Source organism: Haliotis rufescens, unplaced genomic scaffold (assembly GCF_023055435.1).
Source record: "Haliotis rufescens isolate VD_foot unplaced genomic scaffold, xgHalRufe1.0.p SCAF_72, whole genome shotgun sequence".
NCBI classification, from domain to species: Eukaryota; Metazoa; Mollusca; class Gastropoda; order Lepetellida; family Haliotidae; genus Haliotis; species Haliotis rufescens.
In genome coordinates, this window is record NW_025964364.1 from 1,416,896 (window position 1) to 1,436,245 (window position 19,350).

Below are 19,350 nucleotides of genomic sequence, written 5' to 3' on the forward strand. Positions count from 1 at the left end.
TGGCTCAATACCTTGTACGGTTCCTCGTATAAATGTATTTTCCTACCTCACACAAATCTGGATTTGCGTTTCTTTCTTCTTCCTTCCTCTGTATATGACATTATATGGTGGGGAACAATTGATGCACTGCAGCAATCTCTACTTGTCTGTTTACACGTTCATTTATGTCAAAAGACTGTAAATTGTTTGTTGTTGTTTCGTGATTACAAACTTAAATGGCCCGTTCCTTTGTGACGGGTGTTAGTTAGAGAATGTATAGCCACTACAAAAGTTCCCTAATGTCCCGGCAAGAGTTCAATGTTATGACATGTAATACACCCTAGTCAGCCTATTGGTCTGTTACAACTTTATATAATCCATGTAATGTAATTCGCATTAATCGAAAACTGACTGAAAAAAATCATACATATGATTGCGCTTTTTGAAATTACAAAAAGAAGTACACACATAAATATGTGATCATAAATAATTTTAGAATCAACTATTTCTTGTATATATGCACTGATAACAAACTCGTACATTCGATATCCCCAATGCTCAGTATGTTCATTGAGTAATTGTCAAAATCAGAAACTCGAATGATATCCTGTCAGCATGGTCACACCTGGTGATTGCTAAGTTCTACAGTCAGACAACATGGCAGTCTATAGTCATTTCTAATATCCCAAAAGTCCCCAACCACACTTCCTCTCATTATTTCTTACAAAAACAAAACAAAAAGTGGGGTGTGGGGAGATGTCCTACTGTGAGTTGGGAATTGTTCATGATTTAAACATATTTTTATTCAGTAAATGAATCTGGATGGGTAAAACCGCTCCAGAAACAAAATTATATTTTTCAGGTCATATTGATACGTTTTGGTTGATATATTTTCATGCATAATACATATACACATTAAAACAGAACAAACACGACTGGTTCAATTATTAAGAAAAGTTAGTCATTAACTATTTAATACCTGATACTTGTCTTAAAGTGAGAATTAATTCTTAAGTTATTATATCAGTGCAAATCTACCAGAACGTAGAATGTACATATGGAGTGAATTCAAAATAGCTAAATTGACAGACTTTGTTTCATTTCCATTCCTATAAAGCACTGAATTTAAACTCTTACCTTTAAAATAGATGCAGTGTGTGTTCAATGGGATAGCCACAAGAGAATGATGCGTTGTCAGGGATGTCACAGAATCTGCTCTGTGTGTGTGTGTGTGTGTGTGTGTGTGTGTGTGTGTGTGTGTAGAATAGGTCTTCAGCACCCATGCTTGCCGCAAAAGGCGACTATGCATGTCGTAAAAGGCGACTAACGGTATCGGGTGGTCAGGCTCGCTGGCTTGGTTGATACATGCCATCGTATCCCAATTGCGTGGATCGATGCTCATGATGTCAATCACTGGATTGTCTGGTCCAGACTCGATTATTTATAGACCGCCGTCATATAGCTGGAATATTGCTAAAGTGGGGCGTTAAACAAACAAACAAACAAAAACATTGGTTCGATTTCTTAAGATGTAATCACTAACAGCAGAGGCTTCTTGTAGAATAAGGCCAGAATGATAAACAGGTGTTAACTGATTTTCCGTCTCGTAAAATAGTGTTTAATATTCTTTTGGCTAAGTTAGTTTCTCTATAAAGTTTATCATGGCTTGTTCCCCTTGTAGTCCCACACATTGTCCGTAATGAATCTAAGTGTAAACTTTCTAGGATTGATTCTGGTTCTTGGTACAGTTATTCCAAATGTGGGAGCAATAATGACATACGGGCAGTCTGAACACTTGTACACCACGTCTAACGATGTCCGTGAAAGGAGGTATTTAACTGAGTGAGTATGGTTCTAAATCGGCATTACTATTATACGCAGTAGTATTTGGAATTGTCCATTTTGGTAATTGTCTTGACCCCGCCGCAAACACAGTAAACTCATAAATGAACAGAATAATATGAAAAGGTGAATAATATATACAATAGTTTGTTGGCTCGACATGCTAGGCCCCATAATTATTGTTACATTGTATTTGACAAAAACAATATATATATATATTAAATTTCACTTTGACAATTCAAGAACTAATATGTAATTGCCGTGAAATGCCATCGTGGAAAGTACGCAACTATTAAACAACCTTCTTGAAGTTGGAATAGAACATCACATATAATAAAATAGGAACTTAATCAAACAGTGTCTCCAATATATGTTTCCTTGTATAATTTTAAATTCTTGGATTTTAAATTAATTTTTATTTTTGCAATCATCGTGACGTAACTCTGAAAAGGTTATTCTCTTGTTATTCCGTACTAATGAAGATGTTAGGGAAGCAGGCATCTGCCGACGAGGCCCAGGGTCACTTATGAAACAGGCTGATCGTGAAAAGGTATATAAAAGTCTGCTCAAATGTTCTATTTCATCATGTAAAAGGCTGTCAACAAAAATTAAAACAAATTGTTTAATAACTCTCCAAACATATTTGTCATAATGAAAATAGTACCAAATACTATTGTCACATACACAAGAATACTGTCCCGTACATAATCATTGGTGGTATTTTCAATATCAACCAAAAGAATTCCTTACTAAAGTAAAGCTGAATGCAGCAGTGGTTAAATGTATCCATATATACAAACCTTGGATATGCTTTGGATAAAGCAAATATACAAAACTGTATATTTTTGGAAATATCATATATACAAAATTATATAATTTTGGATATAGCAAAAATACAATCTTGTACATTTTTGGAAATACCATCTATACAAAATTGTATATTTTTGGATATAGCAAATACACAAACTTGTACATTTTTGGAAATACCAAATATACAAAATAGTATATTTTGGATTTATTTGAATTTTCCCTTGTGCACGGTCCAGGGGGTTAAAACGCGACCTGTAACAGTGTAACGTAAAGCTCTAGATTTCAGAGGTATTTCAACATTGCACTTATACAATTGCATTCAAATCAATAACCTACAGTTCATGAAAACCTTTCCTCTGTGTTGGTCCTGTCAACTACATCATCGCGACAGCACGTTAGTTACAACTATATCAACATGAACCTAGTCAGCAAGTGTTGTGGCGTTACGGTGTCTGAATCTAGTCAGCAAGTGTTGTGGCGTTACGGTGTCTGAATTTAGTCAGCAAGTGTTGTGGCGTTACGGTGTCTGAATCTAGTCAGCAAGTGTTGTGGCGTTACGGTGTCTGAATTTAGTCAGCAAGTGTTGTGGCCTTACGGTGTATGAACCTAGTCAGCAAGCGTTGTGGCGTTACGGTGTCTGAACCTTGTCAGCAAGTGCTGTGGCGTTACCGTGTCTGAATCTAGTCAACAAGTGTTGTGGCGTCACGGTGTCTGAATCTAGTTAGCAAGCGTTGTGGCGTTACGGTGTCTGAACCTTGTCAGCTAGTGTTGTGGCGTTACCGTGTCTGAATCTAGTCAGCAAGTGTTGTGGCGTTACCGTGTCTGAATCTAGTCAGCAAGTGTTGTGGCGTCACGGTGTCTGAATCTAGTCAGCAAGTGTTGTGGCGTTACGGTGTTTGAATCTAGTCAGCAAGTGTTGTGGCGTTACGGTGTTGGAATCTCGTCAGCAAGTGTTGTGGCGTTGCGTTGTCTGAATCAAGTCACCAAGTGCTATGCTATTACGGTGTCTTTGTTGTCATGCGGTAAGTTTCCATGTTACTCAAACTCCACACTTTTAGATTATTAGCATTATTCACATTACAAAAAAGGTCAACGTGACCGTCGCGGCTCACTGCTCACGATCGCGTGTTGTGAGTGACATCCGGGTATTTTGTCAAAGATAGAATCGGGAGAAAGTGAGTGTTTGTTGCGAATGCACGTGCTGAGATTGACGTGTACGTGTACCTCATTCATGACAGGGGCCACACCGTAATTCCATCCAGCCCGCATCAAGCGTAGAGATAGATCGTGTTACAGGGGTGTGAAGACCCGCAACTGTCGTCGAGGTAAGATTCGCCACGTATTGTCGCTCGGTTGTCTTGACTTTCCCAGTCCATTGCCATGCTCGGTCCACCTATTTATAATGGGTATGTCCTTAGCATGGGCACAGTACAATACTCACCAGCCCCTGTCGAGCATACTGCTACTATTGGATGACGACACGGGAAGATAATCACGTCCTGCGTACTGTCTGTGATACACTGTTCATGATGGCTTAGTTACACTTGCTAAGGGCAGCATTTCACTTACATTAGCCCCGATCGAGCTATTTCACATTTCATGATTTGACATGATGATACATGCAAGATTCACACATCTACACTTAAAGCCACAAAGATGACGACTGGTGTTTTGATGTAGGTATATGATTGTCAAGATCTGTATTTACACAGGCGTGGCTTGCATAATATAGGTTTATAACTCTGTCCTTCTTGATTTAAAACCCAACTTGAATACTACCCGGATCTGAATATGTCTGGTACAAGCATACACCAGGTCAGCGTGACCTATATACAACTCTCTCTCTCCTCGTGTTGTGTGAGGCTGAAAACACTAGAGGCCATATTCCAATCATTTGTGTCAATCCATCGCTCGAATACATAGTTTCCAAATGTTCATTAGCTTGTGAAGGATAATATTTTCCAAAATTATCAAAGCGTTTATAAATTTGTCACCTTCTATATGCCATGATAGTTTCATTGGTAAACTATCAGAGTTACAAACATTTAGGCTATGTATACAAAGAGAACCTGTCCACGTTGTCCAATAAGTCCTGACAAGTTAAGCCAGTGATTGACAGCATGAGCACCGACCCCAGCCACGCAGGAGACACACATTCTGCCAAGTCTCACCACTGAGCCCCGTAGTTGTCCCGTACAACATGAGGTCCCGTACAACATGAGGTCCCGTACAACATGAGGTCCCGAACAACATGAGGTCCCGTACAAAATGAGGTCCCGTACAACATGAGGTTCCGTGCAACATGAGGTCCCGTACAACATGAGGTCCCGTACAACATGAGGTCCCGTGCAACATCAGGTCCCGTACAACATCAGGTCCCGTACAACATCAGGTCCCGTACAACATGAGGTCCCGTGCAACATGAGGTCCCGTACAACATGAGGTCCCGTGCAACATGAGGTCCCGTACAACATCAGGTCCCGTACAACATCAGGTCCCGTACAACATCAGGTCCCGTACAACATCAGGTCCCGTACTACATGAGGTCCCGTACAACATCAGGTCCCGTACAACATCAGGTCCCGTACAACATCAGGTCCCGTACAACACGAGGTCCCGTACAACATCAGGTCCCGTACAACATCAGGTCCCGTACAACATCAGGTCCCGTACAACATCAGGTTCTAGGGCCCTGCCCCGACCTCGTACCCTCACTGGCGACGTGGTGGGTTATCGACATCAGATACAGCGTACTCGAGGCCTTATTTAGTTCATATGAAATGTAAACCTGAAGAATTGCCCATAGCCATTTCATCTGAAGCCTGGTTAGCTAATTTCAACCTATACATATATATAACAATATACATATATGTTGATCCTTCTGTTTGGCCATCAGTTGATTTACGAGATCATGCTTTGCGACTTGCTGCTGTAGGTGCGACACTGCTTAATACAGCGAGGGGCGGTACCCAACCTTGTGGATATAATGTTGGTTAGTCACGACGAAGTACTTGTTCAAGTTTTGTTTGTTAATTTGTTTGTTTGTGTGTTGTTTAACGCCGCACACAGCAATATCCACGCTTTCTGTCGGCGGTATGTAAATAATCGAGTCTGGACCAGACAATCCAGTGATTGATATCATGAGCATCGATGCACGCAACTGGGATCGGCGACATGCATGAACCCGTTAGTCGCCTCTTACGACAAGCATGGTCGCCTTTAACTGTAAGTCTGGGTTGACTCGTAGTCAGTAAACCGTGTCTCCATGTTAAACTGCGGCATGGAATCTCAGAAGGCTAGCACTGTAAAATCGGCATTAGTTCGGACTAGTACAAGCAACCGCACACACACACACACACACACACACGCACGCACGCACGCACGCACGCACGCACGCACGCACGCTCACACACACACACACACACACACACACACACGTGCATGCATGTTGCTAGATAAGTGCAATAATCTTGAAGGCAACGTTAAACCCTATTTCACCCCACCGTAACCCGACGCCAGTTTCATACTATAATCCCTGGCCCCACAGGAGAACGCACTCATAGCGATTTACGATTAGACCATTGTCAACACACTGGCAGCACGAGATATGCTCACGTAGGCCACAAAGACGGAAATCGATCGGCGCGTTTCTATAATTAGTTCATATCAGACCTTATCTTTCAGTATTCCAGTTGTCCTGTGATCTGTACTGTCATCTGCCTTACACAGCCTGTTGAGTGGATTTATTTTCACCTGTGCCACAGGATCCCTGCCGAGCAGTGTGTCGCCATGTCTTCCCGCCATGTGCTGGAGTTCACTACCATATGGTGCCTCTCACTTCACTTGATATCGCTTCCTGGTTTCGTGGCACCCTCGCAGACGTGTGTCTGTCTTAAGAATGAAACCTCGGGGTTATATAATCCGATCCATATTCAATTCCGGGACAAGAGGTACTATATCGCTGAACAACGCGGGATTGTGCGATATTTTGAAACACGTGACAAGAAAAGTGGTGTTTTATTGGATCTTTCGGACAGGGTTGTGTTGACAGACACTCCGGCCGATCAAAGAGGTTTACTTGGTTTTACTCTGCATCCGCGTTATAACGAGAACGGTAAACTGTACGTGTACTATATTGGAAACAGTTCGGGAGTTCAGTTCTCCTACATCAGCGAGTTTACCGTCGTTGACGATGTCGCACTACCGACAACAGAGCGGCTGCTTTTAAGAATTGAACAAATAACTGACGCTGGAAATGCCGGCCAGGTAGGTTTTCACAATACTAAACAAACTATAAAATCTATTTTGTTGATAGTTTGTATTTCGACATAATTTCATTTAAATTATATTAAATACCAATAAAGACAAAGGTGCAACGTATCTGGATTGTCACATATAATGCAATAATGCTACGTTAATGTAACGTTAAAGGTTAAGGTCAAGGTGAAGGTCATGTACTTTTCCAATTCCAGCTGCTGTTCGGCCATGACGGTTATCTGTACATATCGGTGGGAGACGGTATTGGTGACGATGGCGTGCCACGTGACCATGCCCAGGACCCGTATGTTGACTATTGCATGTTTATATTGTATAAAACACAGATAATAACTACTGCCTACGTACAACGGGAAAACGTGTCCCTGTTACAGTAATTCTGGACAAGTATTTTTTCTATCAAATTTTGTCACTGCAGCCTGCATGAACATTCTGCCCATGTGTCGTGAGACAATTTGTAATGTGACTAAAATTTCCCAGGTCACTGTCTGGACGTCAGTCGTCAGACACTTTGTAATGAGAGTAAACTGCCCAGATCAATGTCTGGACGTCAGTCGTCAGACACTTTGTATTGAGAGTAAACTGTCCAGGTCAATGTCTGGACGTCAGTCGTCAGACACTTTGTAATGAGAGTAAACCGCACAGGTAAATGTATTGACGTCAGTCGTGAGACACTTTGTAATCAGAGTTAACTGCCCAGGTCAATGTCTTGACGTCAGTCGTGAGACACTTTGTAATGAGAGTAAACTGCCAAGGTCAATGTCTTGACGTCAGTCGTCAGACACTTTGTAATGAGAGTAAACTGCCCAGGTCAATGTCTGGACGTCAGTCGTCAGACACTTTGTAATGAGAGTAAACTGCACAGGTAAATGTATTGACGTCAGTCGTCAGACACTTTGTAATGAGAGTAAACTGCACAGGTAAATGTATTGACGTCAGTTGTGAGACACTTTGTAATCAGAGTTAACTGCCCAGGTCAATGTCTTGACGTCAGTCGTCAGACACTTTGTAATGAGAGGAGTAAGCATCTGCAAGGTTGACATACATAATAACATGTAGATCACAGACAAAGTTATGAGAGGTGAATCACGTTTGCAGGGTTGGTTGGTTATGGCCCCGATTCACAAAGCAATCTTAGCTGTATGACTATTGTAGGTCTGTGTTACGACAGTAGACACGCTTCCTTCTAATCCCGTGTTGTGGAGCGAGGCCTGGAACGTGTTCCACATCCCGACGTTAGCGTAAAGGTGATCGTTCCTCGTGTTCTTTAGCATAGACTTACGATTTTCGTCGTGCTAGGACCGTGTTGTGTGACGAGAACTAGGATACTATCTGCATGTCGCTGTACAGAGTTGCGTCCCTTATACGTACCAGGAACCTATGCTCTTAGGTTCGAATCCCAGTTCCCTTTGATTATGTTTTTATCTTCATCAGCATTATAATCGTGCTTGTGGGTGTTGATAAAGCACTAAACGGCCGAGACCTGTAGTTTGGGTTTTGTGTGTGATATGAGTGAAATACTGTTCAAAGCGGCGTTAAACCCATCTCACTAACTCACTCACTCATACAGAACCAGCCTCCTCGGGAAGATACTTCGACTTGACGTTGACGGCCAAAGCTTCATGGGCGGCTCAGCGCTTCGGTACGGCATTCCCGCAAGCAATCCGTTTGTTGACAAGTCACCATGGCGACGGGAAGTGTTTGCGTACGGTTGTCGTAATATGTGGCGATGCAGTCAAGACACAGTTGCAGACAAAAATGGTGAGTGAAGCGTCACATCAATGTTGTTAAGCGCCGCACTCAGCGATATTCCAGCTTTATCCTGACGGTCTGTAAATAAGTGAGCCTCGACCAGACAATCCAGTGATTGAGATCATGAGCATCGATCCACGCAACTGGGACACGATGACATGCATCAACCGACAAGTCACCGAACCTGGCCACCCGACCCCGTTAGTCGCGCATGGTAGGAAGATCAACCTTTTTCATAATGTTTTAGGAATGCTCTTTGAAAATGTTCTTTAACAGTTGGCGACACGTCACGCCCCCGTCTGGACAGGGAATAGACCCCGTACACTCCGGGTAGAATAGGTCTGCAGTGCCACAGATACCCACGCATGATCAAGTGTGCACAATGGGTCATCTGGGTGACTCTATTGCATCATGATGACAGAGCTCCGCGATATTGCTGGAATGGTGGTAAAAGCGACGCACAACCCAACTCACTGACTGACCAATCATGACACTATCATGACACAATAACGACCCAATCAAGACACTCTCATGGAACAATCATGGCACAATCAAGACACAATCATGACACAATCATGACACTATCATGACACAATCAAGACACAATCATTACACTATCATGACACAATCAAGACCCAATCATGACACTATCATGACACAATCAAGACACAATCATGACACTATAATGACACAATCAAGACACTATCATGACACAATCAAGACACAATCATGACACTATCATGACACAATCATGACACTATCATGACACAATCAAGACATAATCATGACACTTTCATGACACAATCAAGACACAATCATGACACTATCATGACACAATCAAATCAAACTCAAGACACAATCATGACACTATCATGACACAATCAAGACACTATCATGACACTATCATGACGCAATCAAAACACAATCAAGACACACTCAAGACACAATCAAGACACAATCATGACACTTTCATGACACAATCAAGACACAATCAAGACACTATCATGACACAATCAAGACAAACTCAAGACACAATCAAGACACTATCATGACACAATCAAGACACAATCATGACACTATTCAATACAGTCTCGGGATTACTTTGTAGCACAGTCTGTGAACAGTGAACTGTGGTGGACATCAGATAGCGGTGAACACTGACTCACTATTATTTTTTAGACAATGTATGTACGCTGTATATATATGCAGATAAAAGCATATCATAAACTGACAAGGTGTCACCGGCATGATCTGATGTCCGTCTGTGAAGTTGCCATGGTGATAGTAATGAATGAATAAAAGGACACGTTTATTCAACACTGAATACAGGGATATGTGAATAAACCATAAATATTATAAGAGACTGTCTATATCTGTGTATATTCTCCACGATTATAACTTTCATCTGCTCCACATACGCACGTCTCCATTCAACAAAGTAATATAGTCAGTCCGGACTAGAACACGCACGCACGCACGCACGCACGCACGCACGCACGCACGTTTCCAGTTCTAACACACCAGACCGATGCCATGTGTCTCTGTTTCCGCGATCACAAGTGTTCTCCACGACTCTCCATCACACGGTGTGAAGTCTCCGATGTGAGAACCGCAGGTGGCGAGGACCAGGAAGGTGTTTATTACTGTCGGGTCATTGAAGAATGGCTGCCAGGGCTCTAGCCATGTATCAAAGCCGTCGTGATCAGAGCTGCCGGTCTGGTCTGTTTTCCTTAAGCGATAAATTCTACTTATTGAACATCAATTAGACTGCAGTACGAGCGTGATGACATTTGAGGATATTCTAGCATGGATATTGTTTACAGCTTTTAGGAGGTCAATGTCAAGGTCACCTGTTTCCAAAATTTACCTTTAATGTTGTTACGATTTTAGAGAACGATAAATTCTATTATTTTTGCGAAACATTTCCTGTACAGAGGCCATACTTTAAAACCTATCGGTCTTGCACATAAAAGGTCAAGGTCACCTTTATGGTTATTGTCATGTGTTATCCCGATGTACGGCCTTGAACTCACGGGTACGGTTGAGGTCACTGTGAAGGTCGTTGGTGAAGTGGAGGTGTCTATTTGATTACTTCACCATGTTCTGGGTAGTAAAGACGTTTTCCTTAAATAGTTATATAATTATATAAAAAGTCACGTTAAAAGAATGTACATAAGGGTTACTTCACCTTTGGATTAACGTTAACAGAAATGAAGCTGTAGATAGCATATTCCAGCACCAGACCTAGAATAGAACCCTGTTCACGTATTACCGGATCCTGATGATCCCGTTAGGAGGTGTGGTCAAGCTTGCTTTACGGGGAGGAACGGGGGGCTCATCTGCCTAAGGCGCCGCGATTCGCTGTGCAGAGTTGCATCCCTTGGGCACGCCAGAAACCTGTGATTGTGGATTTTAATCCCGGTTCGCTACGATTGTTTCTCGGTTTGACAACACCATACCCGTGCTCGTGGGTTTCACCGAAGTGGTAAACGTCCTGCATCACTGCATCACTTCGGGCTTTCCTCCCACATTAAGACACGCTGTCCATTATCTGGAATAATGTTAAAAGCGACGTTAAATCAAACTCACCCACCCACCCACTCACTCACTCACTCACTCACTCACTGAAGGAGCGTGAACAGGCCGCCTTCATATTGAAATATTTGTGAAACACCATTCACCCATTCACCGTGACTATCACAGTCAACACGTACAGCACGAAACATGACGCCGCCACTCTGTCCCATAGCTTAGCCCGGGGGTGTCAGTGATGTACAGGGACGCAGACCTATGCCCTAGTTTGTCTGGGGGTGTCAGTGATGTACAGGGACGCAGACCTGTACCGGTACCTAGTTTGCCCGGGCGTGTCAGTGATGTTCTTGGACGTAGACCTGTACCCTAGATTGTCCGGGGGTGTTAGTGATGTATAGGGACGTAGACGTGTACCCTACTTTGCCCGGGGGTGTCAGTGATGTACAGGGACGCAGCCCTGTACCCTAGTTTGTCCGGGGGTGTTAGTGATGTACAGGGACGCAGACCTGTAACCTAGTTTGCCCGGGCGTGTCAGTGATGTTCTTGGACGTAGACCTGTACCCTAGATTGTCCGGGGGTGTTAGTGATGTATAGGGACGTAGACGTGTACCCTACTTTGCCCGGGGGTGTCAGTGCTGTACAGGGACGCAGCCCTGTACCCTAGTTTGTCCGGGGGTGTTAGTGATGTACTGGGACGCAGCACTGTACCCTAGTTTGTCCGGGGGTGTTAGTGATGTACAGGGACGCAGAAATGTGCCCTAGTTTGTCCGGGGGTGTCAGTGATGTAAACGGACGTAGACCTGCACCCTAGTTTGTCCGGGGGTGTCAGTGATGTAAACGGACGCAGACCTGCACCCTAGTTTGCCCGGGTGTGTCAGTGATGTACAGGGACGAACACCTGTACCCTAGTTTGCCCGGGCGTATCAGTGATGTACAGGGACGCAGACCTGTACCCTAGCTAGTTTGCCCGGGCGTGTCAGTGATGCAAAGGGACGCAGACCTGTACCCTAGTTTTCCCGGGCGTGTCAGTGATGTACAGGGACGTAGACATGTACCCTTGTTTGCCCGGGGCGGTCAGTGATGTACAGGGACGTAGACCTGTGCCCAAGTTTGCCCGGGGGTGGCAGTGATGTACAGCGACGTAGACCTGTACCCTAGTTTGTCCGGGGGTGTCAGTGATGTACAGGGACGCAGACCTGTGCCCTAGTTTGCCCGGGGGTGGCAGTGATGTACAGGGACGTAGACCTGTGCCCTAGTTTGCCCGGGGGTGTCAGTGATGTACAGGGACGTAGACCTGTGCCCTAGTTTGCCCGGGGGTGGCAGTGATGTATAGGGACGTAGACCTTGGCCCTAGTTTGTCCGGGGGTGGCAGCGAGGTACAGGGACGCACACATGTACCCTAGTTTGCCCGGGCGTGTCAGTGATGTACAGGGACGCAGACCTGTGCCCTAGTTTCTCAGGGGGTGTTAGTGATGTACAGGGACGTAGACGTGTACCCTACTTTGCCCGGGGGTGTCAGTGATGTACAGGGACGCAGACCTGTGGTCTTGTTTGTCCGGGGGTGTCAGTGATGTAAACGGACGCAGACCTGTACCCTAGTTTGCCCGGGCGTGTCAGTGATGTACAGGGACGCAGACCTGTACCCTAGCTAGTTTGCCCGGGCGTGTCGGTGATGTACAGGGACGCACACATGTACCCTAGTTTTCCCGGGCGTGTCAGTGATGTACAGGGACGCACACCTGTACCCTAGTTTGCCCGGGGGTGGCAGTGATGTACAGGGACGTAGACCTGTACCCTAGTTTGTCCAGGGGTCTCAGCGATGTATAGGGACGTAGACCTGTACCCTAGTTTGTCCGGGGGTGTCAGTGATGTACAGGGACGCAGCCCTGTACCCCAATTTGCCCGGGGGTGTCGGTGAGGTACAGGGACGCACACCTGTACCCTAGTTTGCCCTGGGGTGGCAGTGATGTACTGGGGCGTAGACCTGTACCCTAGTTTGATCTGGGATATCGGTTAGGTACAGGGACGCAGACCTGTACCCTAATTTGCACGGGGTGTCGATGAGGTACAGGGACGCACACCCTTCCCCTAGTTTGCCCGGGGGTGTCAGCGAGGTACAGGGACACACACATGTACCCTAGTTTGCCCGGGCGTGTCAGTGATGTACAGGGACGCAGACCTGTGCCCTAGTTTCTCCGGGGGGGTCAGTGATGTAAAGGGACGCAGACCTGTACCCTAGTTTGCCCGGGGGTGTCAGTGATGTACTTGGACGTAGTACTGTACCCTAGTTTGTCCGGGGGTGTTAGTGATGTACAGGGACGTAGACGTGTACCCTACTTTGCCCGGGGGTGTCAGTGCTGTACAGGGACGCAGCCCTGTACCCTAGTTTGCCCGGGGATGTCAGCGAGGTACAGGGACGCACACCTGTGCTCTAGTATGTATGTTGTAGACATCCTCTCTCGTTGTCTGCTCCAGAGGCGACTAACGGGATCGGAGGCCAGGCTCTCTGATTTGGTTGATGCATGTCATCGTATTCCAATTGCGTTGATCGATGCGTATGATGTCAATCACTGGATTGTCTGATCCAGACTCGATTATTTACAGTCGACGATCATAAAGGTGGAATATTGCTGAGTGCAAACAAACAAATACAAATGCTGGATCCGCCCTTGGTGATGTCGCGAGTCACTTCCTGAATCAACATGTCACGTCACTTTCCCTTCTCGCAGGTGAGCGGCGAATATTCTGTGGCGACCCAGGGGCACGAGCTTATGAAGAGATCGACGTCATCCGCAGCGGCAGGAACTACGGCTGGAACATCAGGGAGGGGAACGAGTGCTTCGACAGCTCCAGGTGCAGCAATGGAACAATAGGTAGGTAGCCTTCGTCTCTCTCACCGTCAACACTTCACGAGACTGCCTCCTTGGTCTGACTAGAGTCTGCCCGGAGAGTGGAAGGTCGGTGGTTCGATTCCCTCTGCGTCATACCAAAAGACGTTAAAAATGGTACTTGGTGTTGCCCTGCCTGGCATTAGGGGTAAAACACAATTACTGGTCTACTCGGTGTATACGCGCCTTCCCGAGGCAAGAGCGTCTACCAGCCTTTTTATCAATGTCTTGTTTCCACTCTTGCCACATCAAGCCCAATATCCTGTGGTAAATATGATTGGACTATCGTACAAATCGACAGTCCAATCAGAGAACGTTTAACAAAAGCAACTTCCACGACTGGTACACCTTCCCATGTAGTGATTTGCCGCTGCCTGTCTTTGTTGACACGTCTTTTTCATATGTTAAACCCCCCAGCGATTGCCTATGGGTTTTTTGTGTGTCAGGGACGAAATCATGAATGTTTTCGTTATCTGATCGACTAGCCATCTTTGTGATGCTCTACGAGATAAGAACAGCGATCTGATTGGATATCGAGTTTTCATTACAAGGGGCACAGCTCGTGATCTTCGCGAGGTGGCGCCAGAGCTAAGAAAAGTGGCGTTGATGTGGCAAGGGTAGAACCTAGGCTTTGCTGTTGGCTAGTGGACACGCTTGCCTCGGGAAGATGGTGTATACGGTGTTGGAATGGGTATCCATGTTAAGCTGCGGTATGGTATATCAGTATGTCCGTAAAGGCCGACCGTATGGCACAAACTGTCTCGGGGCTAAGAGCAGATCAACATTCAATTGCAATTAGTAAAATATCTCGAATACTGAACAGTAGTTCATGATACTAATTGTGCGGACCATGCACACAAGTGAAAGGGATACATACTGTGAATAACGAGGGTACAGATACAAGAATAAGTCTCCATTTGGAAAACAATGCCAAAAATTTGAATTTCCTACCTGTCAGTCAGATATCCACAATTATCATTACAATATTTAGTCTTTGGAGAATATTTTGTATGTTTTGCTTGCCACTTTTTAAGGTAAAGACTCGATCATGTTTTATTCAGGGTGAGGTGTGGTGGAGTGGGTGGTCTGTGTGCTTCGGGTAAAGACTCGATCACATTTTGTTCGGGGTGAGTTGGGGTGGAGCGGGTTGTTTGTGTGTTAAGGGTAAAGACTCGATCATATTTTGTTCGGGGTGAGGTCGGGTGGAGTGGGTGGTCTGTGTGCTTCGGGTAAAGACTCGATCATATTTTGTTCAGGGTGAGGTGGGGTGGAGTGGGTGGTCTGTGTGCTTCGGGTAAAGACTCGATCATATTTTGTTAGGGGTGAGTTGGGATGGAGTGGGTGGTCTGTGTGCTTCGGGTAAAGACTCTATCATATTTTGTTAGGGGTGAGGTGGGGTGGAGTGGGTGGTCTGTGTGCTTCGGGTAAAGACTTGATCATATTTTGTTAGGGGTGAGGTGGGGTGGAGTGGGTGGTCTGTGTGCTTCGGGTAAAGACTCTATCATATTTTGTTAGGGGTGAGGTGGGGTGGAGTGGGTGGTCTGTGTGCTTCGGGTAAAGACTTGATCATATTTTTTTCGGGTAGATTTGGGGTGGAGTGGAGTGGGTGGTTTGTGTGCTTCGGGTAAAGACTCGATCATATCTTGTTCGGGGTGAGGTGGGGTGGAGTGGGTGGTTTGTGTGTTTAGGGTAAAGACTCGATCATATTTTGTTTCGGGTGGGGTGGGGTGGGGTTGAGTGGGTGATTTGTGTGCTTCCGGTAAAGATGGGGGCCATTCCAATTCTGTTTGGAAAAAGACAACATTCTGTAAACTTGTGATTACAGAGAACGAAGCACTGCCGATCTACGTGTACAATCACACCAACCTCTTTCATGCCATCGTCGGGGGATATGTGTACAGAGGCAAGAAGCTTCCTGATCTGTACGGGCGCTATCTGTACGGAGACGCCATGACAGGGTGAGTACATGCAGGTGTGTGGCCAGAAAGCTCATCTTACATGGAGGCACCACGGGAAACTTGAATCAGTTCACTCGGACTATGTGAAGGAGGTCATCCGTATCACTTGTAGAAGGTCCCCCCTACCACTTGAAGGAGATCACCCGTACCACTTGAAGGATGTCACCCGTACCACTTGAAGGAAGTCATACGTACCACTTGAAGGAAGTCATACGTACCACTTGAAGGAAGTCATCCGTATCACTTGAAGGATGTCACCCGTACCACTTGAAGGAAGTCATACGTACCACTTGAAGGAAGTCATACGTACCACTTGAAGGAGGTCACCCATACCACTTGAAGGAAGTCATCCGTATCACTTGAAGGAGGTCACCCGTACCACTTGAAGGAGGTCATCCATACCACTTGGAGGAGGTCACCCATATAACTTGAAGGAGGTCACGCGTATCACTTGAAGGAGGTCACCCGTATCACTTGAAGGAGGTCACCCGCATCACTTGAAGGAGGTCACCCGTACCACTTGAAGGAGGTCACCCATACCACTTGAAGGAGGTCACCCATACCACTTGAAGGAGGTCACCCGTAGCCACTTAAAGGAGGTCACTCGTATCACTTGAAGGACGTCACCCGTATCACTTGAAGGAGGTCAGGCGTATCACTTGAAGGAGGTCACCCGTACCATTTGAGGGAGGTCACCCATACCACTTGAAGGACGTCACCCATACCACTTGAAGGAGTTCACCCGTATCACTTGTAGGAGGTCACCCGTAACACTCGGAGGAGGTCACCCATACCACTTGAAGGAGGTCACCCGTACCACTTGAAGGAGGTCACCCGTACCACTTGAAAGAGGTCACCCGTACCACTTGAAGGAGGTCACCCGTACCACTTGTAGGAGGTCACCCGTACCACTTGAAGGAGGTCACCCGTACCACTTGTAGGAGGTCACCCGTACCACTTGAAGGTGGCTGTGATATTTGCATTGTGATCACCCAGCAGCCTGTACTTCCTTGTGATCCATGATTCCAACCATTTAGGAAGAGATATATACCCTTATGTGTGTATGTGTCTGCGTCCCTGTCTGAATCTATGTTCGCGTATTTTTGCATCTGTGTCTGAATCTATATCTGTATCTGCGACCTTTCCTGCATCTCTGTCTGTTTTCAGCGTCATGTCGGCATTGACCGAGGGCAGCGACGGCTGGACATCGTCCCCGCTTCCGGTGTGTGACCGAAAAAATTGTCCGTGCGGTGCCAGGGAGCGACCTAGAAACTTCATACTGACCTTTGGTCAAGATGAACAAGGTGAGATCCCGAGGGTTAAGTCTTTATTCATCACTAAATGTCGAGTATACTGAAATAAATATGTTTGTCTGTTTTCTTCAGATTTACATTTTGTTTCTTCAGGGGAGATGTACCTTTTGACGACGTCTTCAGTAACGGCGTTCAAAGACGACGGCGTTGCTTTGAAAATAGTGTCATCACTTGGGTGGGTACCTTCTTATATCTCGCCAGGACAACATTCTGTGCGGCTTAGTCTGTGTGGTGCGGTAATGTTTTAATCTACCCGTGTCACCCTCGACTTATATATATATATATATATATATATATATATATATATATATATATATATATATATATATATATGAGTATCTGATCTCCATAATGACGTATAGTACTTGGATGATGACGTATCTGACGTCGTTCAGCAAGGACAGGCGATATCAGATATCTCATGTATTAAATACAGATGAGCGTAGTCGTAACACTCCGACCACTTCATGAACATAGGCCGTCGGATGACTGTCATTGATTGCTACAGGTAACAGTTGATCAAGCATTGCCTACCACGGCTGAAGGTCCGATAACTGTTTGAGGAACCACACCACGTTTGTTTCAGGATCCAGTGAACAGTCTGTCTGTCTCTTGTGTAAACCCTGAGGTCAAAGTATTGTTTCAAGTATTTGCAGAACAATATAACAAGCCTCTCCCCCTCCCCGTCCCCACCCCTCCGCACCCAACCCTCCCCCGCCCCCTCTACATCCATCGCTCCACCAACCCCCCACCTCCCACCCCACCCACCCCATCCCCCATCCCCCATCCCCACCCCCACCCACCCTCAACTTTCTCCATCCCTTCACCTCCATCCCCGGAGCATCAATGGCCTGTCCCTATAGGTAGTATTATATCACATAGTTACCAGCAGTAGATATTTTCTGATGTTTTGTTTCAGGGAGAAGACGGTTACTTGTGGGTGTGGTGGCAGGGGAGACTCTACAGTCGTGGTGGTCATGCTGATGATGTCGGTGCTGACGTGGTTCGGTTCTTGGAGTGTTGAAGACGTCGACTGAAGACTTTCTGTATTTGCTAGATCGTAATCCGAACTTATGTAATTCTTATAAACGAAGATGTTTGGTAACGGGAACTGTACGTCATATGCAGGCCTCCACACACCAGGATTCTGCATTCTTATATTGGAATATGTTTGGTCAGGAATGTGTCACAAAGTGCCAGGTTCGAGTGTTGTTCTCGGGTAATCATGAGGAACTGGTATATTCACTGAACGTAGGCACGGATGTTTACAAGTGGTTGATATTGGCATGTATCAGGTAGTGTGGCTGAAGACGCGGGCAGACTTTGAGATGCATGACTCTGTGGAGACTTTTCTGAATGGTTTAATACACTTCATGATACGTGGACGGAAAAGTGAGGTGAAGCACCTTGACAAAAAACTTTAAGTTTTTATTTATATAGTTCGAAGCCTTGTATGTGTTTGTTACGAGAGGTGAAAGAAATGACCCAAGGACAATAAAATTATGTATTCTTTAACATGACCCCCCTTCAATATTGGCACGGTTTTGCCAGTGATGTTGGCGCTGTGTTATCACATTTGCCGGTGCTATCACCTCAACGTGGATCAACCTTTTGGATATCTACTCCTGGTGTATTGCATTAGCGCCGTTTCGATGTCGATGCTCACACCGTTATCAAGCTGATGCTTAACACACATGCAGCGACGAGGCACAACACACTCTCGCATTTTTTAATATTATGAAGAATCATTCATTTATTATTTAATGAGGAACAGTTTCAAGTCAAAAGCACTATGCGTTATTATTTGACAACTCTATTTTACGATAACCATGCTTTGTTCTTCTTTAAGATTATAACTTCTTACATTTTTGTAATACATTTCTTGATGACACTTGATATCAGCAATTGCATACCCATGATATGTCAGGCATTGCATGTGTTGTGAGTAGTTCAGTATGCATCTAGTAGGCTATTGGATGTGTTGTGAGTAGGGCAGTAATG

At 45.3% G+C, this 19,350-nt stretch overlaps 1 protein-coding gene across 2 annotated transcripts; it reads left to right on the forward strand.

Annotated features, from left to right (window-relative positions):
* Positions 1-3,764: 3,764 nt before the first annotated feature.
* On the forward strand, positions 3,765-18,864 carry LOC124117285 (HHIP-like protein 1). 2 transcript variants are annotated; one of them, XM_048388469.1, is made up of 9 exons: positions 3,765-3,956; positions 6,316-6,897; positions 7,104-7,192; positions 8,477-8,667; positions 13,920-14,063; positions 15,904-16,036; positions 17,204-17,340; positions 17,422-17,524; positions 18,269-18,864. In XM_048388469.1, the coding sequence occupies exons 2-9, from the start codon at positions 6,421-6,423 to the stop codon at positions 18,384-18,386; spliced, it is 1,392 nt and encodes a 463-aa protein (XP_048244426.1). In that variant the 5' UTR covers positions 3,765-3,956; positions 6,316-6,420; the 3' UTR covers positions 18,387-18,864. The 2 variants fall into 2 exon arrangements, with proteins under 2 accessions (XP_048244426.1, XP_048244427.1); XM_048388470.1 differs by having other exon boundaries at positions 17,443-17,524.
* Positions 18,865-19,350: the final 486 nt, after the last annotated feature.